Genomic DNA, 14206 nt, shown 5'->3' on the forward strand with positions numbered 1-14206 from the left:
AATCTGCAAACTTGCTGAGGGTGCACTCCATTCCATCTTCCAGGCATTGATTAAGATATTGAACAAAACTGACACCTGGGGCAATAAAACCAGGACTGACCCCTCGGGCACTCTACTTGATATCTGCTGCCAACTAATCATTGAGCCATTGACTACTACCCTCTGAGTCTAATGATCCAGCCAGTTTTCTATATCCTTTACAGTGGATTCATCAAGCCCATACTTCTGTAGTTTGCTTGTGAGAATGTTATGGGACACCATATCAAAAGCCTTGCTACAGTCAAGGTATACCACGTCCACTGCTATTCTCACATTCATCGAGCCATTCAACTCATGGTAGAAGGCAATCAGGTTGGTCAGGCATGACTTGCTCTTGGTGAATTCATGCTGACTGTTCCTGATCACTTTCTTCTCCACTGAGTGCTCCCTGAGGACCTGCTGCAGGATTCTGCCAGGAACAGAAGTGACCTGTCTGTAGTTCCCCAGATTCTCCTTCTTCCCTTTCTTATAGATGGGCACTATATTTGCCCTTTTCCAATCATCCAAGACATCGCCTGATCACCATGAGTTTTCAAAGATAAATGCAATCACATCTGCCACCTCCCTCAGCACCCTCAGATGCCTCCCATCCAACCCCATGAACTTGTACACATCCAGCTTTTCTAAACAGTTTCTAACATTTTTTTTTTTTGCCACTGTAGGTTGCTCATCTATGGGGCAAGATGCTGCCTCCTATAAACTCTTTTTTTAAAATTTTTTTTGACTGTGACCCAACAAGCACTTAAATGTGGAATTAACTTAAGCACAAGTAGCCCCATTTATTTTAGTCACCCCATTCTCAAAAAGAATTTAAGCATGCATGTGTTTGCAGAATCAACCATTGGTTTTAATGGGACTACTCATATGCTTAAAGTTATGCAGGTGTTTAACATGGTTGTTGGATTGTGGCCTTAAATATTGGAAAATAACGAGCCACTGAAAGTGTTATTATGCAATATTATGTCCAAGTACAAACTCAATTACCTTTCATTTTAAAATCCCTGTTAATAACTTTTTAACTTCATGAAACCATAGTAAAACATACTAAAATATCATTGCTGTCACTTGTATGACAAAAAACTCACTCATTTCAAAATATACTGAAGTATCTTCATTGACTGCTACTGTGCAGGGAAAAGTAATCACCACTCTGTCAAATCCAGTTTCCACAACACTGTGGAATAATAGGTCTTTCCCACTTAATGTTTTCTTTTCTTTTTAAGATTTCTGAAAAGTCAGTTTAGTTTTGGGAAGAATATTAGTCCTATGAAATCCCTGTGTATTTTACCACTGGGAACATCAGAATTATTGTTCTGGAAATTATGAGGCAACACATTTTTTAATTTTTCCAATAACTTTTGAGACAATATTCTAATTCATAATTCCCCGTTTTAGATATTTCCATCTGTTTTGACATAAATGTTTGGTTAATGCTGTATTCCTAAAGGGTTTCTACAATTCCTAGTGACTTTTATAAATGCATTCTGATTCCCCATTAAACACAAAAACTCAGCCATATGGTGTGAAAGTACTGTTCAGCTTGCCAGAAAAAAGCTTGTGTAGTACATGAATGCTTACATTATTTATAAATATTTATAAACAACTATAAAATTAAGATCCTAATTATACAAAGATATAACCTATTTTCTTACCGCTAGGTACACGGCTAATTCCTTTGAAAGTCTATGCTGGAACTAGACCTTTTACTCAGCTTCATCCTTTTCCATGCAGCCAAACCCACCATGTGTGGGTTTTTCACAGGACAATCTTGGATATATTTTTAATAGGAAAATGTGACTGTAAACACATAAAAATTGGCAAGAGGACTCAGGGGAAGGGGAAGTAACGCTACTTTTAATATTTTTAATTTATTAAACTGATAGTGTTTAATTGTTAACAACCATATGGGCAGATGAACATTTCCAAATAGATTTTATAAATGTTTTCTAACAGGTGTTATTTATCATCATTGTAACACTAGCATTAATAGCACAACTAAAACCCGCAGTAAAACAGTTTTGCATGTAAACTGTATCCAAAAGAGAGGGGGACAAAACCTATCCTAAAGTACCATTAAGGCTAATATTTAAATTACACAAGAATTAGAGAATTCTTATATCTTATGCCTGAGTTACTCTTTTTATATCAACTTTCTCTGTGTCCCTGTGCACATAATATATTTATTTACATGAGTTAGACTGGAAACATGTGTTTCATTGTACTGAAAGCATCAAGGAAGGAAGAAAATGTAATAGTGTAGGCTAATTGTGCGTATGTTTCTTACCAAATGTTAAAGCATGCAAACTTCTTTTTGTTTACAGGTAATCTGTATATACTGACAAAGACTTTTTGGAGTCTTATTGTCATGCTCTGCTTATTCATATGTATGATGGCACTCTGTTAATAAATGTATAGATTTTATAAAAGGAAATGGTTGGGGAGGGGGAAAATAATTTATTTAGATAATTAGTCTGTTTTCCCCGTAACGTCTGAGAAACTGCAAAGATTATAAATAAGCATACACTGTTTATAATGTTTACACAAATAGCAACTGTCAAAAAAGCAATTAATTCAACTGATTCAACTGCCCGAACAGAAATCTTGCTGGTGCTGCCTGGTGGAGCAGAAATTAAAGCAGGGTGCTTCTATTCTAGGCAGAAAATCAGCTTCCCCACTTAAGACATGCAACCCAATTTTGGACGGGCTGGGGGTGGGGGGAAGCGGGGAAAAGTTTATGTGGTGGGTGAGTAAATGCAGTAATATTTATGCTCATCATTTCAATACATAGCAATGAAACTCGCTCTTGGCTTTCAAATGAGATGGGTCAATCGGGGACATAAAAAATGACACTTTGATCTCCGATAGTCGGAGGCCAACATGCCCTTTGAATGTTCAGATAAATCTTGGCTAAACGAAGCTCCGATGGTGCCAGTCACCTTGACACGGCTTCCAGGAACAGGCACGGCAGCCGGTGCTGCCTGTCACTCGGAAACACCCCTTGGTACAAGGATCATGGCTCATTTTAGCTCCCAAGTGACCGCTTCCCCAGGTAATGATTGCATCCCTTCTCTTTTATTATTATACAAAGAGCTCAAGGAAAGGACTGGATAAGGGTAGTGGGGAGCTTTTAGCTGCACCAATGGTGGAAGTATGGGGGCCCCTAAAGACGTAGCAACTAGTTGAATCCTAAGAAAATAAAGGAAGGGAGCAAAGTCACAGGCTCATAACAAGGAGGCTGCAAGGGTGCTCACTGCCCTGGGAGCTGGGGAGGAATCCCAGGCATTAGTCCCTTGCATGATGCACCCTGGACTTGTACACACCTGGCTTTTTTAAATAGTTTCTAACATGTTTTCTTGCCACCCTAGGCTGCTCATCTATGGGGCAAGATGCTGACTCCCATATACTCTCTTATTTTTTATTTTTTGACTGTGACCCAACCAGCCCCTTAAATGTGCAATTAATTGAAGCACATGCCAGGCCCATGCTGCACGTGGTGGGCGGGCTCTGCGTCTCCCGGGGCAACCCTAGCACGAGCAGCCACCCGGCACACTTGGCGCATGCGCAAGGGGAGACGCAGGCGGGCGGGGAAGGACCGCGCCCGCGAGAGGGGCGGGGCCGGGCGCAGCACCCGAGGCCGGGCGGAAGAAGCCGAGACGCGTGCTCCTTCCGCCGGCTGCTTCCGCCCGGCCTGGCCGACGGTGCGCCGAGGGCTCGCGCGGGGATGCTGGGCGCTGCCGAGCCGCCGCCGGGGGAAGGTGCGTGCGCGGCCGCGGGCCCGGGGGGGCGGGGTCAGAGCGGCCGTTGGCGCCGGGGCCGCGCGTCACGTGTCCGCCCCCGGGCTGCCGCTCCGCCTCCTGCTCCCTGCCCCAGCGCCCCGCCCGGTCTGCTGCTCTGCTTCCTGCTCCCTGTCAGAGCTTTTGCTCCTTAGCGCAGCTACGGCTCTGTTGTGTGATCCCTGCCCCGGGCGTCCTGCCTGATCTCCTGCTCTTACAGCTAGTGCTTTGGTTTCTGCCCGGTCTGCCGCTCCGCTTCCTGCTCTCTGCCCCGATTCCCTAGCTGATCTGTGCTTTCTCTTCCCTGCCTGATGTGCTGCTCTGCTTTCCGCTCCCTGCCCGTGTTCCCTACCACAGCTACTGCTCTGCTTTCTGCTCCCTGCCCTGTGCTCCGAGATCCGCTGCTCTGCTTTCTGCTCCCTGCCTTGTGCACCTTGCCAGACTTGCTGCTGTGTCTTCTGCTTCCTGCTCCTCCTGCTGCCACTCTGGCCAGGGGATGAAACTTGCCAAGGAGATTAAAACGATGGGGACGCTTTAAGGCACTGATTTGGTTTGCTCCCGGTAGGGTTCGTGTTAAGCCCATCAAGCAATCGAATGAGGCAGCTCTTCATCCAGCAGCAAAAGTTAAGTCTCCCTTTGTAGAGCGAAGGCTTGATGTATTTCAGGCAACTGAGACATTAACTGCCCCCCCAGGGTGCAGGGGGGCTGTCCTGACTCCCAGTGGGGCTCTCAAGGAGGCCCAGAGCAGGGGCTGGGCTTAAATTAGCACCTTGTTCCTCTCCTACAGCTTCTAATTTCTGACAATGAAAAGTTCCTACGTGAGTTCAAATGCTACCTGAGAATGGCGGTAACTTCAATAATGAATTAGCATGGTTTTCTTCCGGAGCTTCGTTAGGATGGTAGGAGCTGTTCACAAGCTCATTCAACTCGATGAACTATAAAGATCTTTACGGTTGTGGGAATATAAACATATTATTACCCAGCTAAAAACTTGTCAGCAATAGAGCTCACGGATCCTTTTTTCTCAGCCTTCTCCTAAGATGAATGATAACCTTCCATTTATGAGACTGTCCAGCAGGTTTCTTCCCATTTGGTTTCATAAATATGGGTGTATCTTGATTCTGGAAGCATTCTGCATCGTTCTTGCCTGACCTGAGGGGCAGATTTGTAAGGTGTAGGTTAGCATGTTTGATTATCCATACTTTATAGGAGTTTACCATATTATGTGCACGGCTTTGGGACTGAAAAGAAAAAAAAAAAAAAGTATTCAGTTGCCTGACCTGAATTTAATCAGTTGTGGTTCTGACAGCAGAGTTTTAATTTGAAGTTTGTATATTGCATGGGAATCATCAAAATGAAGTGTCAGCATAAAGAGTAATGATCTAAGTTAGTGCCTGGGTCCAGAGCAGAAGGAAGTAGAACAAATAGTGAGAGACGGGGAAAGCTGAAATGGAGAAGGGAAAGGAAGAAGGAAAGCATGGTGGTGCGGATGTGGGTCATATACTGCAGCACTTCTCAGTATTCATTGTCAGCAGGGGATTTTCCTGAGGTGGAAGCAAATGGTTTGGCTGCAGAAGAATAATTGCTGAAGAAAGGGAAGGTTGATGCATGAAACAAGAATAATGTTTAAGCAAAATGGTTGTTCTTTCTTTAGCATCTGCTGCTGCTGCTTCTCTTTGCAACCACCTCCCTCCTTTCTGTCGCTTGTCTTTTGCGTTCTGATCTTCTCTGTATTCATTGATTGTTACTTCATTTGTATATCATCTCCTTAAAGCAGTAGTCTTTGCTAGAAACTTTCATTGTTAATCCAGCACAGAAAAAACATTACTAAAACACAGGTGCTGCTTGGAAATGTAACCATCATATCATGGTGATTGGGTCATTTGGACCTAGGATGAAGAGACTTTAGGTGTGTAAGCTGGGGACTGAGTTTGGATAGTCAGAGCCTTGCAAGGGACTTCCAGTGGGAGGAGAACCCAGTGTGTGTTGTCAAGATATTGATGCCTGAAAGTCTCTTCAGTGTGTCCCTGGCATAGAGGGAGCATGGGCCAGATTCTGTTCCACCGCATGTTGGGAGTGGAAGTGGATTCAGGTGCCTAAACATGATTCTGTTTCATCCTGTTTGAGTCCCTGAAAGTGAACATCCATTCATGTCATCACCTGACCCTTAAGATTGATCACAAAAAAGCAAGGAGGAGGAGGACCCACGGTAATAACAGCTTTTTCAGGTATTCAGGCAGGGTGGAATAGGATCAGATTTAGGTGCCTAAGAGCCTTGTTTCTTTCCTGGAGCTCTTAATACCTGGATTGTCTCTAGGTTAACACCCAAAATTAGTTAAGTACTTCTGAAGTGTGTCACAGAGTTGCACCATTCCAGGGCAGAATTGTTTCTGATGGGGCTCACTGCTCCCACACAACTCCCCCGCTGAGCCTGGTCCAAAGTGCGGCAGTGGTGGTGAGGGCAGCTGGGCAGGCAGGTTAAACCTTCCCTGCCTGCTCCCCTGGGACAGACCACACAGGCAGCCACAAGTAAGTGGGATTGGGAGGGAACGGAGGGAGCCCCAGAGAGCAGGGGCAGGGGGGAAGCCTAGAATGGGAGGGAGGGGACTTCTTAACTTTCAGCCTTCCTGTGCTCTGCTGTCATGAAGTCACTGCTTCAAACTCAGGCTAAATTCAGAGATTGTTAGGGGCTAGAAGGGACCTCGCAGAGCATTGGGTCCAGCCCCCTCGCTAGCACTAACACTGATCAACATGTGTACAGCTCAGTGTAAAGTGTCACGAGGTCCTGAGTCTGGTCTGGTGGCTAATGGCTGGAACAGGTTCTGGCCCATGGTTCCTCAAATGCTGTTACGTGGGAGTGGAGAGGCCGTGCACCAAGACGTTTTAAAGGCTCCTCAGGGTTCTGGTCAACCCTTTTAGCACCTATGTCTGGAGAGAGAAACACGAAAAACTTCCTGCTCCTGTCTGCTTGCTCAGCTCCAGCCTCCCTTTGCACCTCTTTTGTGGATCATCAGTGTACAGACCACTTCTTTGCCACTCTCAGTCTGGGCCGCTTTCTTCAGGTCCTATCACATCCACCACATTCCTATCGAGCACATCCCTCGCTGTTTTCATCATTACCTTATGATTTTTTGTATCGTAGTAATACATAGGAGCTCTCATCTCCAACCCATTGTGTAAACCACATTGCACCTTTACAGCTCCCACTTTCTCATCATGCCTGTTTCCCCTGATTTTTGTCACGGATTTTCCCTGCATTGTGTACAGCGCTTCCAGCAGTGACGCTCAAGTATTCCCTTTTCCTCCCCATCCTCCCCTACCATGTTTAGCTTTCAATATTTGAATCAGTGGTTCTCAGGCTCCAAAAATGTCAGCTCAGACTCCAAAAGTGTCAGCTCTTAGCTTTCACTCCTTTCTTGTCTACAGAAAAATAATACATTAGTTCTTGTGCAGCGAAGAACTCAGGCCACAGTAGCTTAGAGATGGTTTCTACACTATGGATTCGTTTTTGAAATTCCTGGGTTTAATTCTGTGTAGGTGTTTTCACACCTAATATTGTGTGGCATTCTTAAAAAGATCTGATGGCACCCTGGCTGAGAATTGCTGATTTAAATTGAGCAATTCTGATTTGTATGGAGGCTGGGAGGGAACTAGGATGGACTTGGTAAATGGAAGGAATGTGCTGGCTGGTGGTTTGGCGTCAAATGTGGCTACGTGGATCCTGGGTGGCAGAAAGGAGTTATTAAATTAGAGAGGGTGTGTTGTTGAAAGTGGGTTTCACATATTCCACAGACAAAATGAGTTGTATATAATTCATCATAATTTTCAGCATATGCTTGTTCCTTTCTGACCTACTTTGTCTTGTTTTGATTGTAGCAAGGTGGTGTCAGTATTAGCCCTTTTGACCCAAATCATTATCCAAAATAATTTAGGATCCTTTAGAGGTTGTTCCAGGTGGAAAAAGAAACTGGGACTAGAAGTGGTTATTTCTTTGTTTCAGTCTTAAGTATTTACAAAACATGTAAAGAGCCTTTTTTCCCCTAATCACAGCAGGAATCAAACAATAAGCAGCAAGAGACTTTGCACTCACGGTTTCAGTTTCAAGCTCTGTTCCTGTCCTGATTTCAATACAAAGCTTTGTTTTAGCTATTTCCAGGGGTTTAAACTGTTCCCAGTATTTTGACTATGCCTTTGCTTTCAGTGAGGTTTAATTAAATCTAGAACAATACCTTTCATTCCTCTCCTTCTCCCCCTTCCCTTCAACAGCCTGTGCCTGGGTTTGACAATCAGCTGATTGTCGGCCTTGGCTACACTGTTAACTTTATGGCTGGTTTGTATGGTGCCTTAAAAATGTTTTCCATTATGTATGGAACATTTTATGGTTCTTATTCCATTTTATGGCACCTTAAATTGGGTGCAGGTGCACATATTAATGTGTTAGTCATGGCATAAATGTAAGATAACATGAACAAGGGGCCACAGACTACCCATTTTGTTTGAATGGAGAACTCAGTCATTTTCTAGCCTTAGTTTCTATACCTATATTCCCAATTTTGTGGAACAGCCATGTTGAAATCCTGTCTCCTTGGTGCCTTTTCAGATGCATGTAACTCATCTGGGAATAATTTGTTAGTTAGAACTTAACCAACATGATATCAGAACCATTGCTGTTTCATAAATAGACTGAAATGGAAATGGTGGGCCTGATCTTCATTCTTTGCTACAGTCTCTTAGAAGACTTAGCTCTCTGTTTGGTGTTGGCTCATCTGGATCTGGAAGCCCAGCTGGGTGTCTGTAAATGGGTCCATTGCAGTTTTGTCCTGGTGTGTGTGTTCCTTAGACATAGTGACCCTTATTTGAGCTGGAATAGCAGTCCTGGGCCTCTGGGTTACAAATGGGTTAGAAAACTTATAAATGTTCAGTTTTGCCCAAATTCTCTGGTTGGCTCAGTGCTTCATCTAGGCACCTGATTTGCACTGTGGTCTGAGCCCCTTTGATTTCCTTCTGAGCTCATGGTTTAGCTCCTTAAACCCTTGCTGCAGCTCATCTTCCTTAGCAAGTTTCAAGTTCACCATAACTTTTCTCATTTCTCCCTGTTCCCGGAAAACTTTGTGGCCCATTTTATTCAAACTGCAGATCACCTCATCAATCCAAGTGTGCTCAGACCAGAGCAGATTTCTCCTACAAATATTTTAATCTTTTGACTACAGGTCATTTTTCAGGCTTCTCTTTCTGAGAAACCTCCAGGCTATGCTATAATTCCTCTGCAAAATCTCTGGCTCTTGCTATGTATAGATCATTTTACTATCTTGGTTACGTTAGGTATCAATGAGCATCTTCCTTTATTTGTTACACAGTAAATACCCACTGGAGATCCATCCAATTACTTCAAATGCCCGAATGGCATCACAAGTGCATTTTATTTAAGCCAGTGGTTCTCAATGGGGATCTTCTCTAACTTGTGAATTGAGCATCACTTCATTTAAAAAATGAATTTGTTGAAGTGTTTAGTGTCAAAGAGGCTTAATGCGATCCATATATTATTTGTAGTGAAAACTTTGCAATTTCTTCTTAATTCGTAATTCTCTAAGTGTTTGCTTTAGGTTAAGCCTTGCATCCAAGTGATTGTGGGGCAAAAGGGATGGGAGTTTAGAAGACTCCTGAACATTTCCTATTGGAGTCTTAGGTGGATCCATTTAAGTGGATTCCTCTTCAGTGTCTAGCTTTTTTTTTTTCAGTTGTCCTTTGGAGGCACTTAACTGTCCATTTATTCTATAGGGAACATAGGCAACCAACTCTCCACTTAGGAGTTAGGAGTTCCAGCACCTAACATGTAGGCACCTAGGATTAGATATAGCCCTAAGTGATGATGCAAGGATCACTTGCATGTAATGATATTAAAAAAAACAAGGCCAGGATTATGACTTGCCAAGTCTTAGTTTGAAAAATGCACCTGCTACCCTTTGATAAATGATTCATTTGGCAAATGCTCAAGGCTGTCTCATAGTTTATCTTGATGACATTTTAATTCATAACTAGCTAGCAGATGTACATGTATACTTTTTGCCTAACACTGTGATGCTTAGGAAGGTATAGAAGAGGGGTGGAAAAACAGGTCCTACCAACATGTGTGACATCCAGTTGGACATTAGCAGTTTCTAAATATGTTGCTTGTCATGAACATGATGAGCGAAAGGGGACAAGCAACAGTCTCTGAATTAAAGATGTCACTTGAATATGTTTTGTGTGGCTCTTTTTCCTTCCATATATCTGTAATACTATGTAATAACATAAACAATGTATTTAGACTATGATTTCAGGAAACATTGATATTGATATGTTTTAAATTGAAAGATGCACATACACAATTTTTGAAGTCTTTATAGCTCTAGGTAACAGACTTATAAATATTCTGGGACAACTTAAGGCGGTTAGAACACAAGGAATGAGAGACATTGGCATTCAGTGGCTAAGGCAGTGGTTCTCATCCTTTTTGGACTTGAGGTCCCCCTCCATAACTTGTAAATTGAGTGGTGCCTAATTACAAAAACTAATTTATAGAGTGTGGTGCTTGCGCCTTGCAGAGGGGCCTCACAGTGGGAGTGGGGGACTGTCCAGGCAGAGACAAGCCTGAGCCTGTGTTTACATGCTTGATTTATCTGCTTATCTTTTAACACCTCTCATCTCCTCACATCTCAAGGCACCCTTCAAAAAGGTCTGGTGGCATGTAGGCGTGTACGTATGGGCATCGCTCGTATTTATTGTGTTGAAAATGTAGTTTGCAGTTAAGCGTCTTGTTAAAGCAGAAGAACAGGAATATCCTGCTTCATTGGAAACATTTTGCTTTCATTATTGGACTGAGTATGCACTTTGTGAATATGTAATGCTGGGGGTTTTGCCTTTGTCAAGTCCCCTTCCCAGTTTGAGGACAAGATTGTGCAAGAAGCATAGTAGGTGGAATGATTGTAGTGTGTTTTGGCCTGGTACATCCACATACATTTCTGTCAAGCCCTAGAACATATGCCACCCAGCGTCCTGAGTTAGTGGATGTAAAGTATCACCTACTGAATCAGACCTTTGTTTAATTCACCAATGGAAATGGGAACTGTGTTTCTTCAGTTATTTATGCTTTAATGATGAAGTGCATAATGTAAGGGTGCTGCTTATACATTGATACTGACTGTTCAGTTGTAACAATATCTTTATCTGTTTAGCAGCAAGCATGAGACGGGTCTCTGAAGACCAGATTCCTCTGCATGAAGAATTCATATACTGTTGTGGAGCCGCTACTCAGGTCCTGAAGTGTGGGCCCTGGAGAGACCTCTTGAACGGTGAAAGTACAGATGTCCCCAGGCTCTTATTTCTGATTATTCCTGGTAAGTTTTTTTAAAAAAAAGACTACACTTTTTAATTAGAGGAATGCTGGTAAGTTATATTTAAACATGAAAATAAATTACTTGGTAAATTGCACAGGGAATTTGGGTACTATTCTTGCCTCTACTTCAAAATCCCTCTACTTAGTTTTGTGTATTAATTGCAGAATCATACTTTTTTCTAGTTTCCAAATACTGGCACTGTCTCTGTTACAAATGGTGCTGTATGCAGCTGCATTTGAAAATGTTTGAATGCATTTTACTGTTATTTCCTTTCAGCATGAGGTTTATGTTGCATCTGCCCATGGATTGTCTTGTCCAATTCTCCTCCTGACTGTTTCTCTTTCTTGGGTTTTTGTTTGTAACCATATCGCTGACTTGTCAGCCTTGCATGTATTCCAGTCAAATGATCAGAAGAGGGGAAAAACTTGTCAGTAAATCTTTAAAATAAAATATCCTTACTTTAGGGATAATGGTTTTAAAATTCTAAATTTTATTATTAATCGTATTTAGTATGGCTTGTATTTTAAAATTTTAGGGACAGCTGAAGTTAATGAGACTTTTGCAGTTGGCATTAGTGGAGGCAGGATTCGACTTAGAGTGATCAAATGTAGCATATCAGTTTAAGTATCCAAGTGAATTCAGTAGTGACTGATTATTTGGAAACAGTTTTGATGTTTCTAACTTGCTTAACATGGCAAAGTATTATATTTAAGAGAGAATACTAATTATAAGGAATTGCACAGTATTGAAATAAAAGACCCTCCTATTATCAAGTTTGCAAGCTTATTATGTATTTGACTTCAAAGTAGTTTTTTTTTTTTTAACTAAACTTTAGTACAGTGAAAACATGCTAAGAGCAAGTTAAAAAAAAGCCTTGTTGTTTCATGGTTTGCATGAAAACAGCTTCTTTGCGTTTGCATCTGTTGCACGAGTAAAATGATTGAACATGTAGGCTTCTCATTACCTCCCAGGTTTAGGTACCTAATTGTGATTTTTCTGGAGTATAATTGGGTAGAAGCTTATTAATGTATAATAAAATAATCAACCCTTGCTACAAGCCTGAGAGTTTACCAGTAAATAGGAAGTAATTGGAGAGTCTGGAGATGATTGAAGAGGCCGATTTGAGATCCACATATTCAACTGAAGACATGGCAAACTGTTCTGGGAGAAAGGACTAGACCCTGGTGACGTCAGGTCACAACTCTTTCGCTTTGTCTCACCTGTCCACCTCCGTAGCAAGAGGCTCATTATGATTGATGCCTTGTCATACTTCATGGCACCAGTGAGGATGTTTGTGATTGAGGGCACTGAACCCTTAGTACAGGGAGCTCCAATCCACCCACCCGACCCTTCAGCACAGGCTGGGCAAACCCCAGACCAAACTCCCTCTCCCTTCCCCCCACCCCCGCACCTCTATTCTGAAGACGGCACCAAAACTGCAGGGGAACAGCAAACACCTGCGGGTCTGGGGAATTGCTGTAATTCATGGTGCTTCCTGCAAAGCTCCATGAGTTACAGCAGGGAGTGCATATCCGTCAGCACCCCATGTCTCTCAGGTCTTGGTGTTTAATATCGTATTTTTTCCGACTGGTCTGTAAGATAGCTCTTATTTTGCCCATAAAATAAGACCTAGACCTGCTCTAGACTTGTGACCATAAGTGAGTTGGGAGTATAGGATTTGATTTGGGAGCTGATTTGTCAGGCATCATTATGACGTATCCTGTTCAACAGAGCTGGTGCTATATAAACACAGTTGCAGTGCTTGTAGTGTTTGCTTGAGCCAGAATGCTTGTGCATTCATTCTCCTGTCCTTCTAACTGATATGGAGGATCTTCTGAAGATATCACTAGTCATATTTCAAAGCTTTCAGGTGTTTCCTATGTCATCCAAGTTTTACACCTGTACAATAGGTTAGAAATAACTACAACCAAACAAGAATTTTGTTTGGGTCATGATTTCATAATTATCAAGGACACCTTTTGGATGTCTCCCAAATCATAGCACTAGCAGATTTTATCCAGTGTTGAATATAATTATCTATGTTTACTTCTTGGAAAATGTGGCTACCCAAAGAGGGGAAATGCTCAACATTCCCTAAGCACTGCCCTCTAATTGTAATATGCAGAGGAACAGCTGGCTGGTTTGGTGTGGGTTGCTAAAGTATCTTGGTTTTTGTGAGGTTGATATCGAGTCCAAGCATTCCATGTACGTCACAGAAGCAATTAAAAGCGACTTCATAGATTTCATAGAAATTTGGGCTGGAAGGGACCCCAGAGGATCATCGAGTCCAGCCCCCTGCCCCAGGGGCAGGAAGTCGGCAGGGATCATAGGATCCCAGCAAGATAAGCTTCAGTTGAGTGGGCACACATGACACAATTGTCAGTGTGTTGAAGATCAGTAATGGGAGAGTTGGTTATTTTGTACTTGGAACATAACTGGTTGATTAGTTAAAGAGATTCCTGTCCATGTGATGCTGGGTGCTGACTCCAGATGGAAGCCTATCAGCAATGAGATACAGAATAGCTGTGATACAGCTGGAAAACAGTGTTGGTACAATTGCACATCTTTGCTTGACTCCAGTTCTATTAGTGAAGGGTCCTTTTCCAAGCCACTGCTTAGGCCTGTTGCTGTCATGTTGTTATGAAGAAATCTGATGTTAACACATTTTGATGGACATCCAGATCTCATCAGGATCTTTCATAGGGCAAAGACTGTAGTCAGTTCAGCAAAAGGCATATAAAGAGCTCAGTGATGTTTGTTGCTGGACAGCTGCAGAAGAAATGCCACAAAGATCGTGTCTGTTGTATCTGAGTGGTCTGAAACAACATTGGGACTTGGATAGATCTTTTCAGTGAGGAGAATACAGGTGAGGGCAGGAGTGCAGTACCATGGTAATTGCTGTGGTCTTACCTGTCTATGGTTACGATTCTGGCATCTCTCAAGTCACTGTGAATCTGTTTGTGTTTCCAGATTTTCATAATTATGGTGTGTTGTTGCTGAGAGCTTTTATCCACTGTG

At 42.6% G+C, this 14206-nt stretch overlaps 1 protein-coding gene across 3 annotated transcripts in view; it reads left to right on the forward strand.

Moving 5' to 3' along the window:
- Positions 1-3671: 3671 nt before the first annotated feature.
- LDAH (lipid droplet associated hydrolase) overlaps positions 3672-14206 on the forward strand; it is a 212529-nt gene continuing 201994 nt past the window's right edge. The window contains exons 1-2 of one of the 3 annotated variants that reach the window (XM_059729282.1): positions 3672-3794; positions 11027-11188. In XM_059729282.1, coding sequence (XP_059585265.1) covers positions 3761-3794; positions 11027-11188 — 196 coding nt within the window. In that variant the 5' untranslated portion in view covers positions 3672-3760. The remainder of the gene's footprint in view (positions 3795-11026; positions 11189-14206) is intronic. The other 2 variants (XM_019481514.2, XM_019481521.2) reach the window with 2 other exon arrangements.

This window comes from Alligator mississippiensis, chromosome 1 (assembly GCF_030867095.1).
Source record: "Alligator mississippiensis isolate rAllMis1 chromosome 1, rAllMis1, whole genome shotgun sequence".
Taxonomy (NCBI): domain Eukaryota; kingdom Metazoa; phylum Chordata; order Crocodylia; family Alligatoridae; genus Alligator; species Alligator mississippiensis.